Consider the following 27,336-nt stretch of genomic DNA (forward strand, 5'->3'; position numbering starts at 1 on the left):
AATACAACTGTAGAATCAATTTGAGTAAAGGCAATTTACCTTAAATAGGGTTGCTTTACATGTTAAACTATTTATTTTTTTCCACCATTTTTCTCCCCAGAATCGTCCATTTAGTCCACCCATTCATGCGGCCAGCCCCCCTCCTATTGCACCTTTGGCCCGGGCAGAGAGCACCTCTTCCATCTCCTCTACAAACTCCCTGAGTGCTGCTACCACTCCCACCGTCAGTAAGGACCTCTCTGTATCAGGTTTGTATATCATTGCCTGTCCCTGAACTTGCTGTCAATACATATAATGAATGAACATAAAATTATTTAAAAATCTAAATTGTTTTTTTTCCCTATTAAAAAAAAAAGATTACATTCATATTTTTATGAACGCGCTAGTATGTGAATGTCGAAGTTGTAAATTCTTTTTATGTTACTACTTAGAGTAGTGGCATACATCCAATGATGATTAAAAGATGAGTGTCAAACTATATCCTTTAACATTATATGTTGTGCCGGACAGGAACAGAAAGGAGTAGGCTTTTAAAATAGCTTTGGTTTCATTTTAAAAATTTATTTTCAGGTTTATATAGAAACACGGGTATCAAGGAATGTACAAAATTTGTAAATGGATTGGTAATCCAAATTGGAAGGTCATATTAAAAAATTTAAAAAATCTTATTCAGCGGAGCTCTTAAAGTCAGGTTTTAAAGACTGCAGAAGCTCAGATTGTCGGGATTATTAGTTTATATTCCTTTGTTTCACCATATTTTATTTATGTTTTTATACAGTATGTGTTGTTACATTGGTTTGATTTGCTTTTTTTTTGTCCTACCCATGTTTTCATTTGTCCTTTGGCTTGTCAGAAGACGATGCTTATGTAGACAAGCTGCCTTCATTTGGGAGACATTTTGATTCATTTGCAGGTACAGTAGAGATGTCCTCATGGAGTTAAGTGCGTGGGTTGCCTTGTTTGTTCTTCATCAGCAGTGCAAATGATTTAAGTCAGAGAATTCTTCCTGTTAAATTCAGTTAAATATACAGTATGTACGGTAATGGGACAGTGACATCTGTCTTTGGTCTTTGGCATTTTCCACTGGTATTGGGTAGTTTAAACAATGTATTGGCAATGGGTTTTGGCTACACATTTCAATTTCTCAACGATATTGTATGTGGAAGATGATAGATGCTGAAATACAAATTTTATATTATTACTACATCATAACAGTACTAATAAATCCACCAGAGTGGCCATCTGATGAGCTGGAACAATTTTTAAGGCTTTGCCAAATGCTCAGTTATGTTCCACATTATATTTAACGTATTTCTTTAAAGATTCCACTTATGTGGTTGTACCATATGTTGTTGTAGTTATTAAATCAAAGTTAAATGTAAACCAGCAGTGTTGATATTCATATTGAAGACTATATACTAACATTTAGCAGTAAGTCACTATTTAATGCACATTCGCAAAAAGCATAAGTACAGTGTGCATGAATTTTCTAGATTTGAGTACCTACTGGTATATTAGCCATTCATAGTTGGGAGTCCTGGGGCAGTTGGGAAGGTGAGTAATAAATTTACTTTATATTCATCCATCCATTGTCTTCCACTTATCTGGGATCAGTTCACGGAGTAGCAGGTATCTCAAGAGAAGCCTAGACCTGCTTTCTCGAGCCTGTTCTTCACTCCTTTCTGGGAAAAAAAGGAAAAAACACTGGGATTGAACTCCACTCAGGCCAGAATTGAACCCCTCACTCGGAGATGGCACTCTTATCTTTTTCCAGCTAAGGACAAAACAAAGTCTCAAAATGGCGGTGTCTCTTCAGGGCTTTACCCATGGGTGCAGACCCTGCCAAGCAAAAATCAGGGCCCTATCTATCTTACCCCACCCACAGGCCTTACTCCAATGGGGTTAGGGAATGGGTTATCCAATAATATTAATATTAGTGGTCACTTAACCTGTGCTTTTTCTGGTCTCTTACTAAAGACCTGTTAGCCAGCACATAAAGCCGCAGGCAATTTAGTTCCTAGGGTTATAGGAACACACAAATCTTTCCACCATGATAAAGGTGGATGCTCAGGGAGGAGTTGAGCCCTCTGTCACTAGTAAATTAGTCTCGAAATACAACCCATACTTTACCAGAGGCATTTGTATGGTCGGCGTTTATAGGTGAACAATGAGTGTGTTTTGCAACCTTTTACCAATCCAACAATGAAAGACTAAAGTGAAAATCCTTGGACTAGATACACTTTGAGGTTGTGTTAAGTGTAAACGGCCAAGTTATTAATCTTTTAATAATATTTTTTTCTAATTAACATTTATATTCATTTTGCATTTAGTGCATTTGTTTCCTATTACAAGACATAATACTTAATTTTATAAAAATACCATTAAAATTATTTTTCTTTGGTTTGCTGTTTGCTGTCATCACGGATCCATCAGAAAACTTAGTCTGTGGTATAGTCTGTCATTTCAGCTGTCCCTTTTTCTTCAGACATATTATTCATTCTCCATCGGTTACATCATTACATGCCACTTGTCATGTATGATGGAACATAAATCTTTAATTTTGCATACCATTCATCCCTATTAAGTCTTTGAGGCTTTTCTGTTTCATCACTGTACATAAGTGGCTCACCAGGTTACCATGGAAACCTGCCTCCACCAACACACATATTGTAGTGTGTGCGTGTGTTCAGAGTGCTGTGCAGGCAGTCTAGGATGCCTTTGCTGAATCTGCACCTGTGTGTGTCCTTGAGATCATAAATGTTTGGTTTTGCTGCTCTCTACCTCTCCCTCTCTCACGCAAACACACACTGTCAGAGCAGAGTGGCTATTTAGTCGTTTGAAGTCTGGCTTAGAATTAGACCACATTAGACAGGCAGCAGCTGTTTTGTATTCATGCCATCCTCTCCAAATCACATTTAGAGTGTGGCAAAACCAACCAATCCCGGCTGGTTGTACAGTCACCATCTCCTCCTAAACTTCAACCCTGCACCCTCCTTTCAGACTTGCCACTCCCTCCCAAAACAGCCCATATTGGGCAATGATTCAATGCTTGTCAAACTTGCTTGTTTACAGAAGAAAGATAAACAGAAAACAAGTGTTTAACTAATTCTGTTCATTACATGCAACTGACAAAACATTCAAGAATTGTAGCTTGCTCGCTCTACTAGTAGACGAGTGGTTCTTATTCTTAACCTTGCTAAAGTTACCGAACCCCACGAATTTCACAGGTGCATTCACCAAACCCTTCGGAATTTCTAAATAAAGCCATTTTTTTAAACAAATTCCAAACCTAGCAATCTATCATCTAAGTTAATTCCTGTTCAAATTTCTTCTAGTTTTCAAATTTACTGCAAATAATGTTGCCTTTTGCAGTTGATTTTCACATTGGTAAATGAAATTAAACTCATTACATTTCACACAGTTCCTTTTTGGTTTTCATGTCTACATTATCATTTTATTGGCGCGTCCTTGCATCACATACTATTTATTGTCATGGCGTAAAATGACGCAACTTTAAAAAAAAAAATTAACCACGCAGTCAGTAATATTTCATCATACCAAGTGCCAGTCAACTTTCCATTGAGCAAACCGATTACTCCACCCATTAGAGGGCTGGCATTTGAAAGAAATGGAAGAAACCCTGTAAATTGAGAGCAAACCAGTCTAAAACCTGGTCTAAAACGCCACTTTGCCTAGATTTAGTCAGCGTACAAATAGGGCTCTGCGTTTCTTAACCTTCACCGGACCCCTGAGGCTTACTCACCGAACCCCTGGGGTTCGATTGAACCCCAGTTAAGAACCACTGCTCTAGACATACAATGATTTTTTTCAATTTATGTTTATAACAATCGTGTGAAAATCAGTTTAAAACAATTGTCAGACTGTGTGTGACAATGATGCATCTGGCACGCCTAATTCAATAAGGCGTCTATCATCAATTTTCTATGGATGCTTGCTTCAAATGAGAATCACTGTGATGTCACATGTTGTCTGTAGCAAAAAGTGACAAAGGAAATGCATGATTATGTATTTCTCAAATATATTTACACAACTGAACGTATTTCCATATGCATATTGTGTTACTTAATATTCTGATATATCGATAATATTGCCCATCTCTAAAAATGACTAAATTTTTAATTCTTTTCAACAAATATTTAAGTAAAATCAATTTCATATAGCTTCATATAGCCTTAGCAAACAATGTCTCAAAGGGCTTCACAGGCCCACAGTTGACAAACTGTACGAGTAAACCCCCAAAATGGGAAGAAAAACACCATTTCGGAAAAAATAAGAAACCTCAGGAAGGCCTTGCAGATGGGTGATTGCAATTCAGAATGACCAGGTTACAATAGATGCCGAGTGGGTGATATTTATCTAATTGAATACTGCTATAACTACACAATAGTATTAAAAACATGAGTCTGTCTGATGTGGTGAACTGCCAGTGGTGGAGTCATGCAAAAAAAAAAAAAAAAAAAAAAGGACCTTCTTCATGACCTAATGCTGGATTACCCCAACATTGTCTTCAGGGAAGACAGCTGGGGTGTGGAAAAACAACATTAAAGTGGATCAGTATGTATGGTGTGACGCTGTATTCTACAGAATCGAAGTGTAGTTTTAGTCTAGCTTAGCGTCGGAAGCTCTAGCCTTAAAGACTCCACACTTATCCTCACAGTTTCTTTCTCACACGCTCTAGTGTGAAAGTATAGTTTTTTTTTTTTTTTTTTTTTTCATCAGGGCTACATAGTTATGCTCTGTATGATCAGTTTTTCAATGTACAGTGGTACCTCGACATACGATCGCTTCGATACACAATCTTTTCGACATCCGATGTAAAATTTGACTCGCCATTTGTTTCTACATCCGACGACATGCTTGAAATATGATGATTTATGACAGCGCCGCATTTTCTTTGTTTTGCCGGAAGATGGACACACGGCGGATTTTCTTGTGAAGAAAACACTGGTACAAAGGTCAGTGCAGGTGACGCTTACCATTGAAATGAAAATGGAAATGATAGAAAAATATGAGCGTTGTGTGCACATCCGTGAATTGGCTCGACAATACCGTCTTTATAAGTTAAGGTGACAATTATTATTGTGGTAACATCGCCAAAGAAATCGCCAGCTTCGTCAGGTTTTTAATCAGTTATTTCATAACTTTTGCAACACAACACGCCTACTGTCAGCCGCAGTTGACGCCAAAATCACGAGCACATTAAAAGAGAAAGTAAAATGTATGCCGCACCTTTCCCTCTGTTAGGTCAGCCATGCGATGCATTATTACAGGATTTATTATTATTATTATGTTATTCCTATTTGTATTTATAATTTATTCTATGTGCAGTTGCCATTTGTAATCGTACCAGCAGTATGTATTAAGGATTTAGGAGTAGGTTTTCGGGCTGTAGAACGAATTAATGGAATTATAATGTATTCTTATGGGAAAATCCTGCTCGACATACGACCATTTCGTCTTGCAAACAAGGTTCTCGAAAGAATTAAATTCGTATGTAGAGGTACCACCGTATAAGCTTACACAGTTTTCATGGGGGCCTCCTGCAGGACGTCTGTGAGCATTGCACGCAAATGCCATTTTAGGGTGAACCAGAGCTGCTTACAGTTTGACTATTATACAGTACATATGATTAGTGCAATAGAATAAAACTTGGGTTTTAAAATGTAGCAATATAAACATTTTCATGCTGTATTTTACTGGGGGGTATTCAACTAGACAGGTACTGCTGCAGCAAAAATATTGTTCTTGTCCAAGTTGTCCCATTGTGTTCCATCATCACTGTCATGGTCCTCACTCCCCCATCCACACCTTCCACCTATGTTTCACCTCACAGTGACGTGACAAACCTGCCATATGAGACTCACGCTACTATCCTTCTCTCCTTCCCCTCTCACCCACCTCCTTGAATTCCTTTCTTCCTGTTCATCCCGCTCCTCTACCACCCAACGTCCCATCCCCACCTTTGTATTTCAACCCCACCCTTTGACTCCTAAACAGAGAATGACCAGCCATCCCTTGTATGGTTTGACAGAGGGAAGTTTTATTTAACGTTTGAAGGTAAGTTTTTTTTTCCTGCAACAGGGCTAATTGTAGTGTTAACGCACACTCTTTGAGGCTCATTTGTGCAAGCTTGGTTCTTGGCCTGCCCCTGCTCTCCTCCCTTCTCTTCTACTTTTCCTGTTCTTGGAAAAAGTCTCCTATCTCCCTACCCTGTCATCACTAATCAAACCAACCGGCCGCACCCCATCATGAGCAACTAGAAACTGCAATTTCGGGAGAAATTACACACCTTGGTCTTTCCTCTGTGGAGACACAGATCTTAGCCCCACTCAGGTCTATCAATAGAATGGATCATAATGCCAGTCATTGGCAAAAAACAAAGTAAAAGCCGTTAGAAATGAATGGGAGAATTGGACGTCCATGGACGTCAATGGCGGCACCTTTCATAATTGTTAATGGAATCGGGGAAGTTTGGGGGACACGTCCTAATGATATCTAGTCATTTTCTGTTGATTTGGGGAAAAAAAAAAAATTCCCATTGAAAATGAATGGGAAAAATTTTGGACGTCCATGGACGTCAATGGTATCAACTTACATAAGCGTCAATGGAATCCAAGTACATTGGCATCAATAAAATGAACAAACATGAAGAAATGCCATTGGAAATGAATGGGAAGTTTAGACGTCCATGAACGTCAATGGCATCACCCTCCATAAGCGGCAATGCAATCGGGGACATTTGGGGGAAACGTCCTAATGATATCTAGTCATTTTCTGTTGATTTGGGAAAAAAAAAAAAAAATCCCATTGAAAATGAATGGGAAAAATTTTGGACGTCCATGGACGTCAATGGTATCAACTTACATAAGCGTCAATGGAATCCAAGTACATTGGCATCAATAAAATGAACAAACATGAAGAAATGGCTTTGGAAATGATTGGGAAGTTTGGACGTCCATGGACGTCAATGGCATCACCCCCCATAAGCGGTAATGCAATCGGGGACATTTGGGGGACACGTCCTAATGATATCTAGTCATTTTCTGTTGATTTGGGGAAAAAAAAAAAATTCCCATTGAAAATGAATGGGAAAAATTTTGGACGTCCATGGACGTCAATGGTATCAACTTACATAACCGTCAATGGAATCCAAGTACATTGGCATCAAAAGAATGAACAAACATGAAGAAATGCCATTGGAAATGAATGGGAAGTTTGGACGTCCCTGGACGTCAATGGCATCACCCTCCATAAGTAGCAATGCAATCGGGGACATTTGGGGGACAGGTCCTATTGATATCTAGTCATTTTCTGTTGATTTGGGGAAAAAAAAAATTTCCCATTGAAAATGAATGGGAAAAATTTTGGACGTCCATGGACGTCAATGGTATCAACTTACATAAGCGTCAATGGAATCCAAGTACATTGGCATCAATAAAATGAACAAACATGAAGAAATGCCATTGGAAATGAATGGGAAGTTTAGACGTCCATGAACGTCAATGGCATCACCCTCCATAAGCGGCAATGCAATCGGGGACATTTGGGGGAAACGTCCTAATGATATCTAGTCATTTTCTGTTGATTTGGGAAAAAAAAAAAAAAATCCCATTGAAAATGAATGGGAAAAATTTTGGACGTCCATGGACGTCAATGGTATCAACTTACATAAGCGTCAATGGAATCCAAGTACATTGGCATCAAAAGAATGAACAAACATGAAGAAATGCCATTGGAAATGAATGGGAAGTTTGGACGTCCCTGGACGTCAATGGCATCACCCTCCATAAGTAGCAATGCAATCGGGGACATTTGGGGGACAGGTCCTATTGATATCTAGTCATTTTCTGTTGATTTGGGGAAAAAAAAAAATTTCCCATTGAAAATGAATGGGAAAAATTTTGGACGTCCATGGACGTCAATGGTATCAACTTACATAAGCGTCAATGGAATCCAAGTACATTGGCATCAATAAAATGAACAAACATGAAGAAATGCCATTGGAAATGAATGGGAAGTTTGGACGTCCTTGAACGTCAATGGCATCACCCTCCATAAGCGGCAATGCAATCGGGGACATTTGGGGGACACGTCCTAATGATATCTAGTCATTTTCTGTTGATTTGGGAAAAAAAAAAAAATTCCCATTGAAAATGAATGGGAAAAATTTTGGACGTCCATGGACGTCAATGGTATCAACTTACATAAGCGTCAATGGAATCCAAGTACATTGGCATCAATAAAATGAACAAACATGAAGAAATGCCATTGGAAATGAATGGGAAGTTTGGACGTCCATGAACGTCAATGGCATCACCCTCCATAAGCGGCAATGCAATCGGGGACATTTGGGGGACACGTCCTAATGATATCTAGTCATTTTCTGTTGATTTGGGGAAAAAAAAAAAATTCCCATTGAAAATGAATGGGAAAAATTTTGGACGTCCATGGACGTCAATGGTATCAATTTACATAAGCGTCAATGGAATCCAAGTACATTGGCATCAATAGAATGAACAAACATGAAGAAATGCCATTGGAAATGAATGGGAAGTTTGGACGTCCATGAACGTCAATGGCATCACCCTCCATAAGAGGCAATGCAATCGGGGACATTTGGGGGACACGTCCTATTGATATCTAGTCATTTTCTGTTGATTTGGGGGGGAAAAAAAATTCCCATTGAAAATGAATGGGAAAATTTTTGGACGTCCATGGACGTCAATGGTATCAACTTACATAAGCGTCAATGGAATCCAAGTACATTGGCATCAATAGAATGAACAAACATGAAGAAATGCCATTGGGATTTAATGGGAAGTTTGGACGTCCATGAACGTCAATGGCATCACCTTCCATAAGCGGGAATGCAATCGGGGACATTTGGGGGACACGTCCTATTGATATCTAGTCATTTTCTGTTGATTTGGGGGGAAAAAAAAATGTTCCCATTGAAAATGAATGGGAAAAATTTTGGACATCCATGGACGTCAATGGTATCATCTTACATAACCGTCAATGGAATCCAAGTACATTGGCATCAATAGAATGAACAAACATGAAGAAATGCCATTGGAAATGAATGGGAAGTTTGGACGTCCATGGACGTCAATGGAATCACCCTTCATAAGCGGCAATGCAATCGGGGACATTTGGGGGACACGTCCTAATGATATCTAGTCCTTTTCTGTTGATTTGGGGAAAAAAAAAAAATTCCCATTGAAAATGAATGGGAAAATTTTTGGACGTCCATGGACGTCAATGGCAGCACTCCCCATAAGCGTCAATGGAGTTGGGGACGTTTGGGGGACACGTCCTATTGATATCTGGTCATTTTCTGTTGATTTGGGGAAATGTAGTTTTTTCCCCATTGAAAATGAATGGGAAAATTTTTGGACGTCCATGGCCGTCAATGGCATCGACATCCATATAGTCAATTGAATCCAAGTACATTGGCATCAATAGATTCGACATGCATGGCCGTCAATGGCATCAATGCAATGTAAATTCCATTGAAATCCCATTGTAAGTGAATGGGAACTTTTCCCATTAGAAATGAATGGGAGAGTTTTTGGCAAATTTCCGGGGAACCGTAAATTTTTTCCAAATTCTGTATACAACTTTTATGCCCCTCACCGTCCCGGAATTTTTGATACCCAAATTATGTGATTTGGTCAAAAATTGTAGGACTAGATACATTTTGAAAAAAAAAAAAAAATCTGGAAAATTGCCGTTTGCGGGAAAACGGAAAATTTTTCGGGGCCCTTTTTAAAAAAGCCATCGTCGCGCAAAAATTCCGGACGTTTCGATATCCGAACGGTGCCGATCGGTGCAGCGGTTCGGGCTGTGCGGCGCGCCGAAAAAACGCGGAGAATAAGATGAATAATAATAATAAAATTAAAAATAATAAAAATAAGTACGATAAAGTTGTACAACAACATAACCTTGTTCTTTCCCTTGGAAAGACCAAGGTAACAACTAATGCTGTGGTCTCATTTTTCCAATTTTTGTCTTTATGATTATTTCTCATTTCATATCCTTTGTCTCAAAAGAATGTTCATTTACTGTACATTTTACCCAACGTCTTGCACCATTTCCTTTTGCTGTTTTATCCTTTTAAGTTCATCTTGGCACTGACCTGTGTTTGGATTCTCTCAAAATACTTCAACTTGAACTAAAAAAAAAAAGCTTGCACATATTTACAATAGCCTCTTTTCCAACATCAACATGGACAAATGTTTGAAACGCTTATGGCAGTGACTATATTTATTCAACGTCAAAGAGCAGAGAGGAATTAGTAAATATATTTGTACTACAACATTGTTTCCTCCATGCACTTTAATCTTTTGTTGCTCATTTTATTCGCATTTATTTTTCAGCATGCCTTCCAAAAAAAAAATCTAATAAAATAACTGTACTTTGCTGTAGAAGCTAATGAATCAATTAAGAATATTGAAAGTTAAAAAAAGTACAGATATTTTTATGTGTTCATATATGTATTTGTTATAATAGGCTGCTCCAGAGGGCCGAGTCCTCTCACCATGGGTGCTCAGGACACGCTCCCCGTGGCTGCTGCGTTCACAGAGACAGTCAATGCCTTTTTTAAAGGGGCTGACCCTGGCAAGTAAGTCAATCAAGTTTTTTACTTAATGCGCTTTAGCAGTCACTGAGTTCAATTTAAAAAGGGAGGTCCCGAGATTGAGCTACGAAAGCATGACCAAGAATATCATGTCTTGTTGCTGTGGATGACATTATCCAGTTCTGTATTCTCCTGCTTTGAACTCATCCAGTGTTATGTACTTCTATATTGTCTTTCTCTTTCTAGTGCAGTTTTTCATTAACCCTTACTCTTCTTTCCCAGGTGTGTTGTGAAGATTATAGGTGAGATGGTTTTGTCGTTTCCAGCGGGAATCACACGGCACTTTGCCAATAACCCGTCCCCCGCCGTGCTAACCTTCAGCATAACCAACTACAATCGACTGGAGCATGTGCTGCCTAACCCCCAGCTACTTTGCTGGTAATGACACTGTCGTACACGCTGGAATTTAATTAACTACAGGTAGTCCCCGGGTTACGAACGAGTTCCGTTCCTACACTGGCGACGTAGTCTGAATTTCCATGTAAATCGGAATTAACCCTTTAAGTACCCCTAAATACCCCCTAAATCTCAGAATAACTATCCAAAAACATGTATTATACGTCATATTAATAAAATTAAGTTGGAAAAAAATACTGCACTCATCATCAATGTTGAGAGGTGGCTTGATGAGACACTTTGGCATTTAAACGTGTAGCCCTTATGTCTGAAGGCAAATTCCGGGTCGACTGACACTGATATTAACCGGGTCGCGTTCTAGTCATCTAATTCTGGGACTTAACAGGTCGCGGCATGTATGAAAGCAGCCGATTAATTCCCGGGTCACAGCACAAAGTCTGATGACGTATATATCATGGCGGGCCAATTGTCATTTCCTCTTTCTTCGCAGTAAGATGTAGAGTGGTAAGCAAATATCGCAATTATCAACATGGCAAACTGGAAATAGCAAAATTACATTGGAAACATAATGAAATTAAATTGCTACTGGATCTTAGAGCCGAGGAAGAGACGGTCCATCGGCCATCTTTGGAAATGTGTTGTTTATTTTGTTGCCGAAGCCCACCAAAAATGGTGTAATATTCGGCTTATAAAATCCCGTCTCCCGCCCTGCCCGCACAGAGGGCGCTGAGCCGCCAACACAGCACAGGTCTGAAAGTGTCCAACCATAGACTTAATAATGTATTGCGGCTCAGATCGGTCATGCACTCCGCCTCGCATTCAAGTAGGGGGCCGCCCACATCAAGAGGAGCTATTCACAAACACACACGCACGAAGCGATCTAACGCCAGATTTCTATTGAAAAAGTTCGAAAGCTGTACCGCATACAAACAGGAAGGATTGTCTTGGAGTGATTTGTTCTACGATTCAAGAATTCTACGATTCATTATATTTTTCATACCATGCATGCATTTTGAAACGTTGTGAAAAAAATCAATGGGAGAAATTAGCCACTACTGCACTGGCATCATAGTTCGCAATATTTACGTAAAATAAATGCTAACTGGATGTTTTTTAACCAAGAATCGAGACTGTTTTACGTCTAAGAATTCAGGGTTTTAAGCATTTTTCACGAGAATTTTCACCGTAAAAGCTCTGTTTACATCAGGCGGTCGCTAGCTACATTCACTAACAGCCTAGCATTGTATTTTGACATATTTCCGTAAAAGAAACGCTAACTGCACTATTTTTTTTTTTTTAATTGGTTTTAACCAAGAATCGAGACTATTTTACGTCCATATCTATCAAGAATTGTGGGATTTAAGCATTTATTCACAAGAATTTTTAACTAAAAAAGCTCTTTGTCTGTGATTCCACTCGGCCAGCTTTGACTGCCTCGCCAACAATGCAGGCCCCCTATTTATTGGCCCCGTGTCCCGTCAATACATTATGAAGTCTATGGTCCAAACCGGGTAATTCCCGGTACATCTCCCCATGTCGGAAAACCATAACAAGGGTAAATCCCGCGTCAAATTACACTGTAATTTCGCGGGACATAAATCTGAAAGGGTCGACTGTTACCCCCCTTAAAAATCAACAAAAAAACACTGGAGACAAAACGGCGGACGTGACTCCGGCGTCATAAAGTCAAAATCACGTAAATCGGGTACATCGTAACCCGGGGACTACCTGTACACATTTCTTTTCTGAATGCAGAATCTCAGCAAACAGACATTTAATCTGAAAGTCAAGATAAAATCCCCTTACATGTCATTATAAACTCTCAGTAATATGATGAATGGATAGACCTAATCCATTTTTCTGATTATACCTCAGAGTTTCTATCAAGATATTTTTTTCTTGCATGTATAATAAAAAGCATGACACACTTTGAGTTCTATAATCAATAAGGCTGTGACTCATAATCAAAATGTCTTTTAAAATATTTCATATGGAATTTCTTTTTATCCTTTGCCAGTCTTGCTACCTTGTCTGCCAGTGTGACTTTTTCAGAATTTTTTTCTAATTAGGTGAAACCTAATTCATTTCTTAATTCATGCAAATTGTACTTTCCTTCTGCATGTAACTCCACTGATGAAATGTTCACTCTATTTTTAAAGGGAGTTTAAGAAGGTGGTTATGTTTTATTTTTTGCATCTTTGCCAGCGACACCGTCACACAAGCCAAGGCTGATGCCAAGGACTTCTGGGTGAACATGCCAAACCTGATTGCTCATCTAAAGAAGGTATCTGAGCAGAAGCCACAGGCAACATACTATAATGTGGATATGCTGAAGTATCAGGTGAGTTGGTAAACTACAACAAACTAAAAACCAAGAGGAAAAACTATGCCTCTCATGATCTTCTGTAAATAAAAATCCAAATATATTACAAAGTACTTTTTTAAATACATTTTTTAGGTATCAGTACAGGGTCCTGTGTCAACTCCCATTAATCTGGCCGTGAACTGGCGGTGTGAACCCACCAGTACAGACCTGAGGATAGACTACAAATATAACGGCGAGGCCATGTCAACGCCGATGGCGCTTAACAATGTACAGTTTCTTGTCCCGGTTGATGGAGGCGTTTCCAAACTGCAAGCTGTATTACCTCCAGCTGCATGGTAAAGACATCGTTGCTCTATGATCGCTTCCAAGTTCAACTCAGTGCAGTATCACACAAATACATAGACGAAGACTATTAATAAACTAAGAACCCTCTGGCTGTGCTTTACTGGACTAATGCCATGTTATCCTAACAGGAACGCAGAGCAGCAAAGAATCCTGTGGAAGATTCCAGATATCTCCCAAAAATCAGAAAATGGAGGTTTGTACTTCAAAATATTCTCTGTAACCTCTGATCAAAGATGAATTTAGTATTGCACTGAGGTGTTTGCATTTTATTGTATTATTCATTCAATTAGATTTAGAAGGATTTCTGTTGCAATTTATAAACTGGTATATATATACTGGTATTTAATTATTTTTAAAAAATAACTCCTGCTGAAGGCAATGCATACATTCAGATGATAATTTTAGAAGTTGATGAAGTTAGCAATGAAAATAATTGTGCTGGCCAAAACAGCGCGTTTCCTTTTTGCACTGCCTGACAGCCAGCTAACAATGAATGCACTTCCATAAACCACACGGCTTGGTCTTTTCTTGCTTTTATGGGAAGACACTTGTCTTAATATTGTGAAACTATAACAAAAAAAAACATACATATATTCAATACTCAATATACAACAAACTGCACAGTACACTTATATACACAACTATTATATGGATAGCACACTTGAGCTACTAGCCTTAAGCATAGGCTGGCTTCTATAACATAACTTATGAAGTTTTTTACATATGACCCTTCACCACAGAAGTATACATATATTGCACATATACTGTATATGTTATAATAAACATAAAATACTTACAGACATATATTTCCGAGGCAGAAACGTAACAGAAAGCATTCACGAGTGTCAATGCTATTGCTACCGCTAGACACTGCACTGTGTAAATGAATGACCTTATGAACTGTGACAAAAAATAGATGCAGCGCACTATTCTGAGCGGCAAGTGGCAGCAACGCACCGCAAATGGTCAACTGATGTCCCATATTATTGCATAAAGCAAGCACAATGCTATATTCGGGGAGTTTAAGTATTTTTGACGAGGGGGGGGGGCACATACAGGAAAAAAAACAAGGCCGCATGGGCCATCGTCTGTCCCTAGGTCAAGGTGAGATTGGTCATTGACTGCGCTCTTATCTGCAAACAATGCTTCCTCAATTCATGTTTTTCATACCCAACAGTATTTTTCTGTATCAAAACAGTAATAATATTTGTTTTATTATACTCAGGGGTGCACATAAGTGGTCCGCATGCGCGCATGCGTACCGGACGTAGACAAACGCGCTGGCCCTCAACGACTTCCATACGCTTTTGCGTACCGATGGCTGACCACCGTATTTGCGGCGGACACGAGAAAATAACTTCTCAAAATGTCAAAGAGGCAGGCCACACTGAGTAATTACTTCCATGTTCCCCCACCCCCGTCAAAAGACAGACAGACGACAGAGACGTTACCGGAGCTACTTTTGCTGAAAAGTAGGAGGTACCATGGCTAGAAGCAAATGATGCTCGCACGGAAATGCGGTACAAAATGTGCTGTAAGAATCCCAATGTCGCCGATAAGAGCAGCTCATTTTATGTAGGGTCGAAGAATTTCAGCCATCCAAACTTTGAAAAGCATGAAAAAAACAGAGAGCATGTGGCAATTAAGCAAACTATCGATGTCAAACAGGACCCCGCTCGCCCTATGGACAAGTGGCGGAATAAAGGTAATGAACAGCGACATGCACTGACAAACGTGTTTTTGCTCGCATTTTACAAAGCTAAACATGCACGTTCAATAAGGTCTTATGAGGAGGACATCCCACTTTTAAAAAGGGTTGGAGTTAATGTGGGAGCCGCATAATGCCCTTTATTTTGAATTGGTGCTTTTTATTTCTTTACATTTCAAAGTAATGGCAATTTTGTTGTGCCAGTTGATGTTAATCAAGCATTAATTGTTAATATAATTAATTAAAGTTAATTGGCTCTAAGTAAAGCTTGTCATAAATTTATCGCATCAGGCGGGTTGGCTCTCAAGCTCAATGAGGACCAAGTCACATCTCCAGGTCCTCCTCTGAGAACCTGGGCAAAAAAATTATGTGCACCCCTGATTATACTGTAACCTGCTAACAGAAAATGCAAGCAAAATGTTTTCCTTCCTTGTTCTTTCATGGAGAATGTTAGAGGTTTGTAACCCAATTTAATGGCGCGTAATTGCCACATCCTGATATTGTCCATCCACTGCAAGGAAACCAATATGAATTTATTGTTGCTGGATATTGTGAAGTGTGCTGCCACCATCTAGAGGAGGGGCTTGAAACACAATGGTATCTCAAATTCTGCATGCATCACAAGACAAAAAAAATGGCTAAGTTATTATTCCTTTGTCGTGGTAGTAGAAGGAGTTATCATGTGTCTCCTAGCCCTCTAACTTTTACACACGCTCACGTTTTACACCTATTTTCCCCTCCAAATATTTACTTGGACCAAAACAGTGGTCTGCAAATGGACTTCTGCCACAGCTTAGGAAATGGTGGATTTGCTGTTCCGCAATGTACTTGGCTAAAGCTCATCATCATTTGCATGAGTTCATTTTTGCATTTTATCATTTTATCATCTGGCATTTTGCTTGCTAATAAGGATATTTTGAATTCCTATGAGAAAAAAAAACAATGCCTCTGTAATTTCTCGTCAGTGTCTCCTCCAGTCCGCTCCAAGTATGAAAATGAGCCGCTTACTCTCAACAGGGTTGCAGGAGAATAAATATTTTTAAAATTTAAAAAAAAAAAAAAAAAGCTCTCTTCCCGACATGGAATCTGCTCAACAGGGGGAAAAAATATCACTACTAGCTGTCATTCTGCATTTTTCTGTAGGTGTGGGATCTTTGTTAGCCCGCTTCCAGCTAACGGAAGGCCCGAGTAAACCAGCTCCACTGGCTGTACAGTTCACGAGTGAGGGCAGCACATTGTCAGGCTGTGATATTGAACTGGCTGGGCCTGGGTATCGTTTCTCACTTGTCAAGAAGAGGTTTGCGGCTGGTGAGTTTGAAATCGTCAAGCTCTTTCGATACTGTAGCTTGTGTACATTGTACCTGGGTTACATTGTTATGAACAGCAAAGTTTACAGCAATACAGTGCCTAATAGATAAGTAGTGCAGTGACAGATATCACCTAAAATATTTTATTTTACTGTTTAGAGGACTCAAGTATTGGCCATCATCAAGTGAGGAACACCATATAAATGAACATTTACTATTCTTTTTTAAACTGATCAATATGTTATAATGTGGCTAGGTTCATACTGCAGGTCTTAATGCAGAATTTCGATTTTTTTGTCATGTTTTTTTAGCGTCCCCGTTCAGACTGCCTTTGTCCAATGAGCCTGTTCAGGTATTACGCATGCGCACTAATTCACAGTCCGACAGGTGCTGAGCAAACTGACCCGCATGCGCAGAAGCATCAAAATAAATAACTACGCACTGTGCGTGCATGACGCACACACATAAGCCTTATGTGTGTGCGTCAGTTTGCCCCGACTAGTCCATGTAACCAATACTGAAATATTGCTCATTTGGCGCACAGTAAGAAACCGAGCATTATCAGGCTTATCCTTTTCTTCATTGTATTTTTTTATGGCTGTGGTTAAGCCCGCCTTCTGCGTAGTAAAAGCAGAGTTCAAGCTTGGCGCTAACGCTAATAAACAGCTGCATTGCTCTTTGCTGACGTAATTGCTGTATGAATTCCAATTTGGGATAACTTGGCAGTTCAGACCACCGCCACATTCTGGAATAATGTGGCCCAGATTGGATTTGAACCACATACGAAAGTGACCCAGATCGTGTTTTAAATAGTCCACTAGCCTAGCTGTAGAGGGCCTGGCAGTGTAAAGAACATTTGAAAAAATTAGGCTAGGTTCATACTGACGGCCTTAATGCACAAATCTGATTTTTTCATGTTTTTCCGACTCGAGTGAGTCATTAACTTGACGGTCTAAATGGGACGAGTCGCATAGAACTGGACCATTTCAAAACGTGTAACTTTCGTATGTGGTTTAAATCCAATCTGGGCAACATTTTTGCAGAATGTGGCGGCTGAACTGTCAAGTCTCCCAAATCTGAATTCATGCAGCAATTACGTCAGCAAAGAGCGAGGGCGGCACGCGATGTAGCTGTTCATTAGCGTTAGCGCCTAGCTTGAACTCTGCTTTTACTACGCAGGAGACGGGCTTCACCACAATCATAAAAAAAAAAATACAATGAAGAAAAGGTAAGCCTGATAATGCTCAGTTTTTTACTGTGCGCCAAATGAGCAATATTTCAGTATTGCTTACATGGTCGAGTCGGGGCACACACACAAGGCTTATGTTTTCGTTCGTTTTTATGCTTCTGTGCATGCGGGTCAGTTTGCTCAGCGCGTGACGGACTGCGAATTAGCGCGCATGTGTAATTCTTGAATGGGCTCAATGGACTAAGGCAGTCTGAACGGGCATGCCAAAAAAAGATGACGATCGGAATTGTGCATTAAGACCTGCAGTATGAACCTAGCCTAGTCATGGAGAAGCTCAAAGTAGAGATGTGGGGGATTTTTTTTCAACTTCATTTTTAACCATACTGTTTTGTTGATGGTCTTCTAGGAAAGTACCTGGCGGACAACTAACTCCATAACAACACTGCTGAACAAATGAACTTCAGGGGAAACAGAATAACACAGAGGACAGACAAACATTCATTCTTCACCTTTTCAGACAGAGAGCCCAGGACTACAGCCTACCCAGCAGTATTGTAAAACTTTCATATAGCATTGTGAAACCATTTTCTGATCATGTTAATTGGTGTTACTATTTATTTATTAGATTATATTCAATTTGCTGGCATTATGCTGCTGGACTCTTTGCCCCGCCCCCACCAAAGTCTGTGCCTCTTCTTTGTACATAGCTGCCTCACCAGCCAGGTTCTACTCTAGATAACCTGATAGTAAAAAATTCTCAACTGAAGCATTATCTGAAATGGGAACACTTCATACTGAGGCAAAGACAACACTCATTCATTAGCACAAAATAATGTTATCAGTCCACTTCCCGGTATTGGAACTCTATTGTCATTGTCTTACGGTGTCAGATATTTCCATTGTCAAATATTGTTTGATACACGCCCGAACACCAATAATGTCGTGTTCATGCTTGTCTTGACAGCACAAATAGTCAAGAAAATTTGACCAATATTCTGGATGCATCTACTGTTTCGTTAGGGTCCTTGTACTCACATTATTGTTTTCCTTTGCAAACAAAATGCACTGAGCAGTTTGTCCCACTGCTCTCCTAATCTTTGCAATCATGGAGATGTATCTGGCAGGCAGTTACAATGATAAACTAATGTACCCATGATGACATTGAAAAAAAAGTGTTTTCCTTTAAGAACTTGTACATAGTGTCATTTAAAATCAATAATATATATCTTTAAGGGCATTTGGTGTTTTCCTTGTATTGTCACATAGCCTTTCTGTTGTCCCAAAGGCAACAGTGGTAACTGCAAATTACATGAAAGCATCCTTTTGTTTTTCATAAATGGTATGATTTGTTGTACAAAATGTGATTCTGTATATGATTAGATTTTGAACGGTGTCACGACCATAACCCTAAAAGGTATAAATATTTCAACTCTTATCTGTGTAGTTGAGTAACGTGTACAGTATAACGTATAATTTTTTAATTTGTTTCAGATATAATTTTTTAATTGAAGTGCAACAGAGGTTTTGAGCTATATATGTGTATATATATATATGGGTGGGTAGGGTAAGGTATCTTGAAATGATAAATCTCCTTGAGGATGCTGTTTTTTGCTTTGTGAAAGCAGTGTTAATGTAGACTTAAGTTAATCATGGGAAAGGTTCACATTGAAATGCAAATTCACGTTCATGCTGAAGTTTAGATGAGGATCATGGATCCATGGCATCCATCACTGGTAATCATTAATACACCCTAATAAATTCTTACAGTTTAACATCGCCAGCTCTATGTTAAGACGAGGAAGATAGCATACTCAAAAAAGGGTATCTCTGTGCTGATCTTTGAAAAATAAAGGGAAGTGAATTTGCATTATCACTTTTCCTGGTCTCAACTATTGTTACCACTACACTTCGCTACCTTACTTTTCTCTCCAGATTTGACTTCCTGATTTGCATTTCAATTACCAGCTTGTTCCTCCATAACCCGCTTGAATCCATAGCTTTATTTTACATAATTGTAATGGTCTCTGTGAGATGACATGATGAGGTTGTAGAAGGAGGTTAAGTTGACCAAAATGCTTTGTGTGTGTGCGTGTACTCAGTCCGTCAACTCTCTGTAAATGAGAATAAGGGGAATATTTTTAATGCTTATAATAATTTAAAACAAAAAAAACAGAAAAATATTTTATTGTTTATTGTGGGGGAGGGAGGGGAACACTGTGCCGATATTGTCTATCTTCCTGAATGGTCTTTGATGAGCCTTCTGAAGACGGAAGTGTGTATGTGAAGTGTTGCCCAAATCCACGCTATTGTCTTGTAAGTCAATGTTGTGCTAAATACACCCAAACATGGTCGAGTAAGGTCTGTTGTAGAAACATCTTAAACTGGGTTTAGAGCAACAAAGCAATTATTCTGACATCAATGTTCCCAAAAAGTTTGTTATTTTAATAATCTTGCCAGTCAGAAAGTAATATTTTGGTAAATATCAAAGCAATTGCCTAACAGACTCTTCAGAATTATTTCCAACTGCCCCGAATGTATTGTTTAATTATGCATTGGTTTCAAATTAAAACAGGTTGCCAATCATTTATCACTCATCTCAGTCTTTTTAGGTAAAAATAGACAATCGTTTCCAGACTCTGTAATGAATATGTCCTTCAGTAATTCAACATTGCTTGTAGAGCATGCAGAAAAACCAGGGCAACCTTTACTTCCAGGTAATTCTAAAATGATGTTTTGTGCTGTGTACTCACTCATTTACTGTCAACAAGAACTGTTGTTGTTTTTTCCTGCGTGCTGTGAGTAAGAATGCTTTTAACATCAAACATGTGCAAGCTCAATGCTAAACTGGAAACTTTGTTTGCTTCCTTCCAAATTCAATAAAAGTTCTAACTCCATAGATTTCTGTAAGGTTTTTTTTCTATTCATTGTCAGATTATTTGATTTGCAGTGAGGAGCAGAAGTATTTGTACCCCATGTGATTTTGCAAGTTCACCCACTTAGAAAATAGGTAGAGGTCTGAAATTTCAATCATAGATGCATTTCATACATACATAATCTAAAAAAAAAATCCAGAACTCACTTTGTATGATTTTTAATATTTGTAATTTACTGGGGTTCATAAGTATTTGCACCCCTGAGAATTAGCAATAATTTTGACACTCAAAGAGTTGTCAGTCTACCTTAAAAAAAAGTCCACCTTTTACCCCATGAGTAACCAACCAACCACCACCCGTTTGAGCTCTTTATTGTCACCTGTGGACCCCACTGTCAGTAATAATCCTAATGCCACCATGGGCAAGACCAGAGAGCGAAAAACACCAGAGAAAAGCATTGTTGAGTGCCACAAAGCTGGAAAAGGCTATGGGACAATTGGAAAGCAGCTCGGTGAAAATAAGTCAACAGTTGCAGCAATTGTCAGAAAATGGAAAAGTCTAAAGATGACGGATAATCAACCTCTGACTGGGGCTCCATGTATAATCTCTCCTCGTGGGGCATCACTCATGAAGAGAAAAGTGAGGGCTCAGCCTAGAACTACAATGACCTGAAGAAAGCTGGATTCACAGTTTCAAAGGCTACTCTCACAATGGTGCAATGGTTTAAAATCATGCATTGCTCCGAAGCATCCCCTGTTGAAGCAAATACAAGTGAAGACCCATCTTAAGTTTGCCAGGGACCATCTGAATGATACAGATGAGTCATGGAAGAAAGTGTTCAGGTGAGACCAAAGTAGAACTTTTCGGTGCAAACTAAAAAGAAGGATGAGTACAATCCCAAGAACACCATCCCCACTGTGAATTATGGGGGTGGAGACCTCATGCTTGGAGCTGCTTTCCGGCAAAGGGGACAGGACGACTGTATTGTACAAGGCAGAGGATGAATAGTGAAATGTATCGCCAGATTTTGAGCCACAACTCCTTCTCTCATTCAGAGACTTGAAGATGAGTCGTGGCAGGGTCTTCCAACATGACAATAATCCGAAGCACACAGCCAAGCTGACCAAGGAGTGGCTGCATAAAAAGCATATCAAGGTTCTGGAGTGGCCTAGGCAGTCTCCAAACCTCGATCCAATAGATGGAGCTGAAACTTTGTGGGTTTCAACGACAGCCCGGAAACCTGAAAGGTCAAGAGAAGATTTGTGTGGAGGAATGGGCCAAAATGTGTTTTCACATGTAAAAACCTGGTGAAGAACTATAGAAAGTGTCTGACCTCTGTAATTGCAAACAAAGGCTTCTGCACTAAATATGAGCACTGATTTTCTCAGGGGTACAAATACTTATGAACCCCAGTTAATTACAAATATTGAAATATCATACAATGTAGGTTCCACATTTTTTTTAGATTATGTCTTTATAAGTGGAAATGCATCGATGATTGAAATTTACGATCTCCACGTATTTTCTAAGTATGTGAACTTGCAAAATCACAAGGGGTGCAAATACTTCTCCTCTTCACGGTATATATTTATAACCAGGTAGTGAACATCTATGGTCAAAGGTGCTGGGTTAGAGCACATCAATGCAGACGTTAGTAACAAGGCGGAAAGCTATTTGTAATGAATATAAAACGTCTGCACACCCCTGTTAAAAGTAAGTTTCATGTGATATAAAAATGAGAGCAGGATAAACCATTTCATAATATGTTCCACCCTTCTTGTGAATTATAAACTGAACAACTCAAAATTTGGATGGCAACGTAAAAGTAATGGTGTACTCGCTGATTTGAATTCTTTCCATTTTTGTTAATTCAAAAGTTTATAGTATGCTTTTTTTCATGTAATCAATTAGAATTTCTAAACATTTTAATGTCAACTGTTTGTCCACTATTGTTTGTCTTTTGAAAATGTAGAGCAATACACTGGTGGGTAAACAAATTGACTTTAATAATAACAAATAATAATAACCAGACCGCAGCACTTCATTGTACCAGTACAGTGTGCAAACCTAACAGGTAACAAACAAAGCGCAAGATGCAAAATCTATACATTTAAGCCGTAGCCAGCTGAATCCAGAACCGCCGAAATTTGAGGCTGCTTAAGGCAAAGGTCATTGAAGTATATTTTTATTTGTCAGTGCCATGGATCACAGGGGAATTTTGTTGTATGTTCAGACTGCAAAGTTGTAATTTACTGCACATTATATGTTTAGAGATAGAAAAATATGGACTCTTGTGCAAGAACATTTATTTCACAAAATAAAGAATATTCTCACATGTAACTAAAAAAACACAAGGACAATTTATAAACCTGCAAATACAGTGAGATGAGTACTTTTAAATCATTTGATATTTTTTCCCCCACCCTTATGTGACAATGCTACGATATTCACTTGATTCCCAACATTAATTTAGTTGGTTTATTTAAAATACAGGGATGATTGCACAAATATCCAATTAGGGGTATTTAGAAATATGTTTACCAATACAACAATTGCTTTTCTCACATTTATATTTAAGTTAAAATAAACCCCATCCCTAACCCAAAAAAAGAATTAATGAAAAAATGACAATTGTAATTAATACAATAATTATGTTAAGTTTAAGCGTTGTAATTTACAATTAAGTTACATTAAGGCAAGACTGATTAGTTTCTGGTCAATTGGGCAGGAGACGACGATGAAGATGATGGCAGGCGTGGCCGTACTCAGCAGAGGAAGGTGAGGTCACTCTTCCTGCAGCCAACCTGGCAGCACACTGTAGTCAAGACATTGTTTATGTCCCGTCTACTCAGATCTGACATTGGCCGGTTTTTGATGCTTTCCAAACTATTCTCCTCTCCTGTGGACACACCTGGATAAACAAAATACAATGAAGGCCAATTAAATAATGCCTCTGACTTATTAAAAACACTTGTGTTACAGGGTACGTGCCACTTTATTATGGTTTTCGTTTGCTCGCTTGTTTGTTTTACATACACATGAAGGATGGAGTGGTTCCACCTTGTTCAATTGAGGTTGATGTTCCCATTAAAAGGATCCTAATGACAAAGCAGATTTCCGCTATGCAATTTGTCTTGTGCAGTACTCCTTTCCTCTATGTGATCATTCCATCTGATAAGACTAAGTGAGTTTACTGTGTGTAACAGACAGAGATGTTGTAATCTTAATGTGTGTGCTCCCCTGTCTTAATGATGTAGAGACAATATGTCCCATAGTCTGCCCACACACATGGAAAAGTCTGTATTAGTAGAATATGGGGCAAGAATGTAATCAAGATAAAGATAATATGGTTATACCTTATTTTGTTTGCAGTGGTGGAAGAAAAGTGCACCGCATCACGTGAAAGCTAATATAATATTTGTTACCTTATTATATTACATTTACAGTGTTTCAGTGCACTTCTACAACATTATAATGAGAGTTTCAATCTAAATCGAACAAAAAAATAAGACTGAGAGGGAAAAAAAAAAAAAAGACGTTTAAAAAAAAAAAAAAAGTGCCCCGAAAGGAACACGGAAGATTTTTTTTTCTGTCGAAAGAAAAAATGCCCTAGAAAAAAAGTGACATGGAAGCAAAAAAAAAAAAAGAAAAAAAAGCTGAGATCCAAGCATTAGAATTTTTTTTTTTTTTTTTTTTTTTTTTTTTTTTTTTTTTTTGCATTGAAGCAATAATTTTTTACATCAAAGCAAAAATAAATTTCCTTGAAGCAAAAAAAAAAGTTCAGGTCACAGCAAAACATTAAAAAAAAACAAAAAAAAAACATAATTCCATTATTTTAAACGTGTGTTGTGCAGCTCAGTTTCCAGGTAAACAATAGCAACAATAGAGCGTGTTCATCCGTGGGACAGGTTAATTGACTTTTACTTCGAAATATGCCTAAAATATGATGACATAAGATCAATGCTTGATATTAAGTATGTTTTCCAAATAAGCAGAAGACATTTGAAGCGAGTCTCAAACTCAACCGGACATTTTCTTCGAAAAATGTTCAGTGATTTGGCGGACCTTGTTGACTTAATTAGCAACCAACTGCTATACTCCGCACAGCTACATGGTTACCGATGAATGTCCAGTAAATACAACCGTACAATCCAGATTGTCTGCCGAAATTAAAACGAAAACATCAAATTAGTAAACACAATGAAGGAAATACACTTTATTAAATTTTTTACTGGACCACAAGAAAATTACAATATTATGCAGTTACAGTTGGGCCCGGGCCTTGGGTTTGACAAATATGAAATAAAACATGAAGAGAAAAATAAACAATAAAAAAAGAAGTAGCATTAACCTTATTACCAATGACTGACTTTTATGTTTTTAAAAAATCGTTCGGCCAAAGATTTAATGAAAAAGCCTCACCATCCATTTCTGACTCAATGAGGAACCTCCTCCAGCGAGATCCTCCGCAGGTGTACACGACAGCTCTCAGGAACTCTCGGCCACACAATTTCACCGCCTTGACCTCAGCTCTTGCACTTCCCAAACACACGACAACACACAGCAGCAGAGACAAGACCACAAGAGCGCGCATCCTGGATAGCTTAAGTGTCTTTTCCCCCCCCAAACTACTGCTGTTGCTCAGAATGGGATCTATGTGTGGATCTCCTCTCTTACGAACACTGCGAAACACTTGGACTGCTTCGTCCACTCTCCTCACTATATACCCATCCACAGTTCTGTTCTCAGATGTTGAGTATCCCTCCACCTCCCACTGACTACTCCTCAGCCCATCCCATTCACACACATGCAAGGCCACCCACCGTTTCCGTTTTTTTGTCTGCTTTGGCCATTTTTTAAAAGATCACGCAATCAAATTAAATGAGGGCAACCCTTTCTGTTCCAGGTGATTACGTAGTGATTACACTGAACTTTAATGTGATGCATGGCTAATTAGGTGGTGCAAAGTGACCCACTCCCACACTCAAACAGATGTTTGGTACGTGTACACACTTAGAAAGCGGGGATGTCCTCTACTTTACAGCATTTTGGACCATGTGAGAGGAAAAAGTCAATGTTGACAGTCCATCAGCCAGGTCATTACAGAGTTGTGTGATAGTCCGTATGACATTTCAGTGTGATCTTTATCAGCAGACCCACTTACACATGCTATCGTACTATGTTTACTTAAAAAAAAAAGAAAACATAAGCCAGTAATATAGAGTGTGCAATACACTGAAACTGGGGCAGTCTGATGCCTCACAGTTGAGAGCCAAAAATTTCCCGTTTGCATTCGTTTTCTCAGGGTATGCGTTGCTTCATTAATACAAATGATATATTGGTAAAAACAATACAGAAAAAAAAATGCATAGGCCCTGGCGCAAGAATGACTCACATTATCGTATCCTCAAAAAGTACAAGTGAATACTCTATAATATTCACATATACAGTGCCTTGCAAAAGTATTCGGCCTGCTTGAATCTTGCAACCTTTCGCCACATTTCAGGCTTCAAACATAAAGATATGAAATTTAAATTTTTTGTCAAGAATCAACAACAAGTGGGACACAATCGTGAAGTGGAACAACATTTGTTGGATCATTTAAACTTTTTTAACAAATAAAAAACTGAAAAGTGGGGCGTGCAATATTATTCGGCCCCTTTACTTTCAGTGTAGCAAACTCACTCCAGAAGTTCAGTGAGGATCTCTGAATGATCCAATGTTGTCTTAAATGACCGATGATGATAAATAGAATCCACCTGTGTGTAATCAAGTCTCCGTATAAATGCACCTGCTCTGTGATAGTCTCAGGGTTCTGTTTACAGTGCAGAGAGCATTATGAAAACCAAGGAACACACCAGGCAGGTGTGCTATTGTGGAGAAGTTTAAAGCCGGATTTGGATACAAAAAGATTTCCCAAGCTTTAAACATCTCAAGGAGCACACTGCAAGCCATCATATTGAAATGGAAGGAGCATCAGACCACTGCAAATCTACCAAGACCCGGCCGTCCTTCCAAACTTTCTTCTCAAACAAGGAGAAAACTGATCAGAGATGCAGCCAAGAGGCCCATGATCACTCTGGATGAACTGCAGAGATCTACAGCTGAGGTGGGAGAGTCTGTCCATAGGACAACAATCAGTCGTACACTGCACAAATCTGGCCTTTATGGAAGAGTGGCAAGAAGAAAGCCATTTCTCAAAGATATCCATAAAAAGTCTCGTTTAAAGTTTGCCACAAGCCACCTGGGAGACACACCAAACATGTGGAAGAAGGTGCTCTGGTCAGATGAAACCAAAATTGAACTTAATGGCCACAATGCAAAACGATATGTTTGGCGTAAAAGCAACACAGCTCATCACCCTGAACACACCATCCCCACTGTCAAACATGGTGGTGGCAGCATCATGGTTTGGGCCTGCTTTTCTTCAGCAGGGACAGGGAAGATGGTTAAAATTGACGGGAAGATGAATGCAGTCAAATACAGGAACATTCTGGAAGAAAACCTGTTGGTATCTGCACAAGACCTGAGACTGGGACGGAGATTTATCTTCCAACAGGACAATGATCCA

The 27,336-nt window shown here is 38.9% G+C and overlaps 2 protein-coding genes across 7 annotated transcripts in view; one reads left to right on the forward strand and one right to left on the reverse strand.

Annotated features, from left to right (window-relative positions):
- sgip1a (SH3GL interacting endocytic adaptor 1a) overlaps positions 1–20,788 on the forward strand; it is an 82,370-nt gene extending 61,582 nt beyond the window's left edge. For 3 of the 6 annotated variants that reach the window (XM_057840505.1, XM_057840503.1, XM_057840502.1), the window contains 10 exons: positions 101–248; positions 854–913; positions 6,019–6,078; positions 10,534–10,645; positions 10,883–11,038; positions 13,223–13,358; positions 13,476–13,678; positions 13,817–13,881; positions 16,540–16,704; positions 18,299–20,788. In XM_057840505.1, coding sequence (XP_057696488.1) covers positions 101–248; positions 854–913; positions 6,019–6,078; positions 10,534–10,645; positions 10,883–11,038; positions 13,223–13,358; positions 13,476–13,678; positions 13,817–13,881; positions 16,540–16,704; positions 18,299–18,321 — 1,128 coding nt within the window. In that variant the 3' untranslated portion in view covers positions 18,322–20,788. The remainder of the gene's footprint in view (positions 1–100; positions 249–853; positions 914–6,018; positions 6,079–10,533; positions 10,646–10,882; positions 11,039–13,222; positions 13,359–13,475; positions 13,679–13,816; positions 13,882–16,539; positions 16,705–18,298) is intronic. The other 3 variants (XM_057840501.1, XM_057840500.1, XM_057840504.1) reach the window with 3 other exon arrangements.
- A 2,052-nt stretch (positions 20,789–22,840) lies between these two features.
- On the reverse strand, positions 22,841–25,587 carry insl5a (insulin-like 5a). Its single transcript, XM_057842292.1, has 2 exons — positions 25,188–25,587; positions 22,841–23,676 (listed from the first exon to the last, which is right to left on the reverse strand). The coding sequence occupies exons 1-2, from the start codon at positions 25,357–25,359 to the stop codon at positions 23,531–23,533; spliced, it is 318 nt and encodes a 105-aa protein (XP_057698275.1). The 5' UTR covers positions 25,360–25,587; the 3' UTR covers positions 22,841–23,530.
- Positions 25,588–27,336: the final 1,749 nt, after the last annotated feature.

Source organism: Corythoichthys intestinalis, chromosome 7 (genome assembly GCF_030265065.1).
Source record: "Corythoichthys intestinalis isolate RoL2023-P3 chromosome 7, ASM3026506v1, whole genome shotgun sequence".
NCBI classification, from domain to species: Eukaryota; Metazoa; Chordata; class Actinopteri; order Syngnathiformes; family Syngnathidae; genus Corythoichthys; species Corythoichthys intestinalis.

Bases quoted from the DNA above. Each gene is read 5' to 3' on its own strand.
- insl5a (XM_057842292.1), bottom strand. From the start codon at position 25,359: ATGCGCGCTCTTGTGGTCTTGTCTCTGCTGCTGTGTGTTGTCGTGTGT. The intron at 23,677-25,187 runs GTGAGGCTTTTT...TTGTTTATCCAG, and splicing joins CATTGAGTCAGAAATGGATG to GTGTGTCCACAGGAGAGGAG.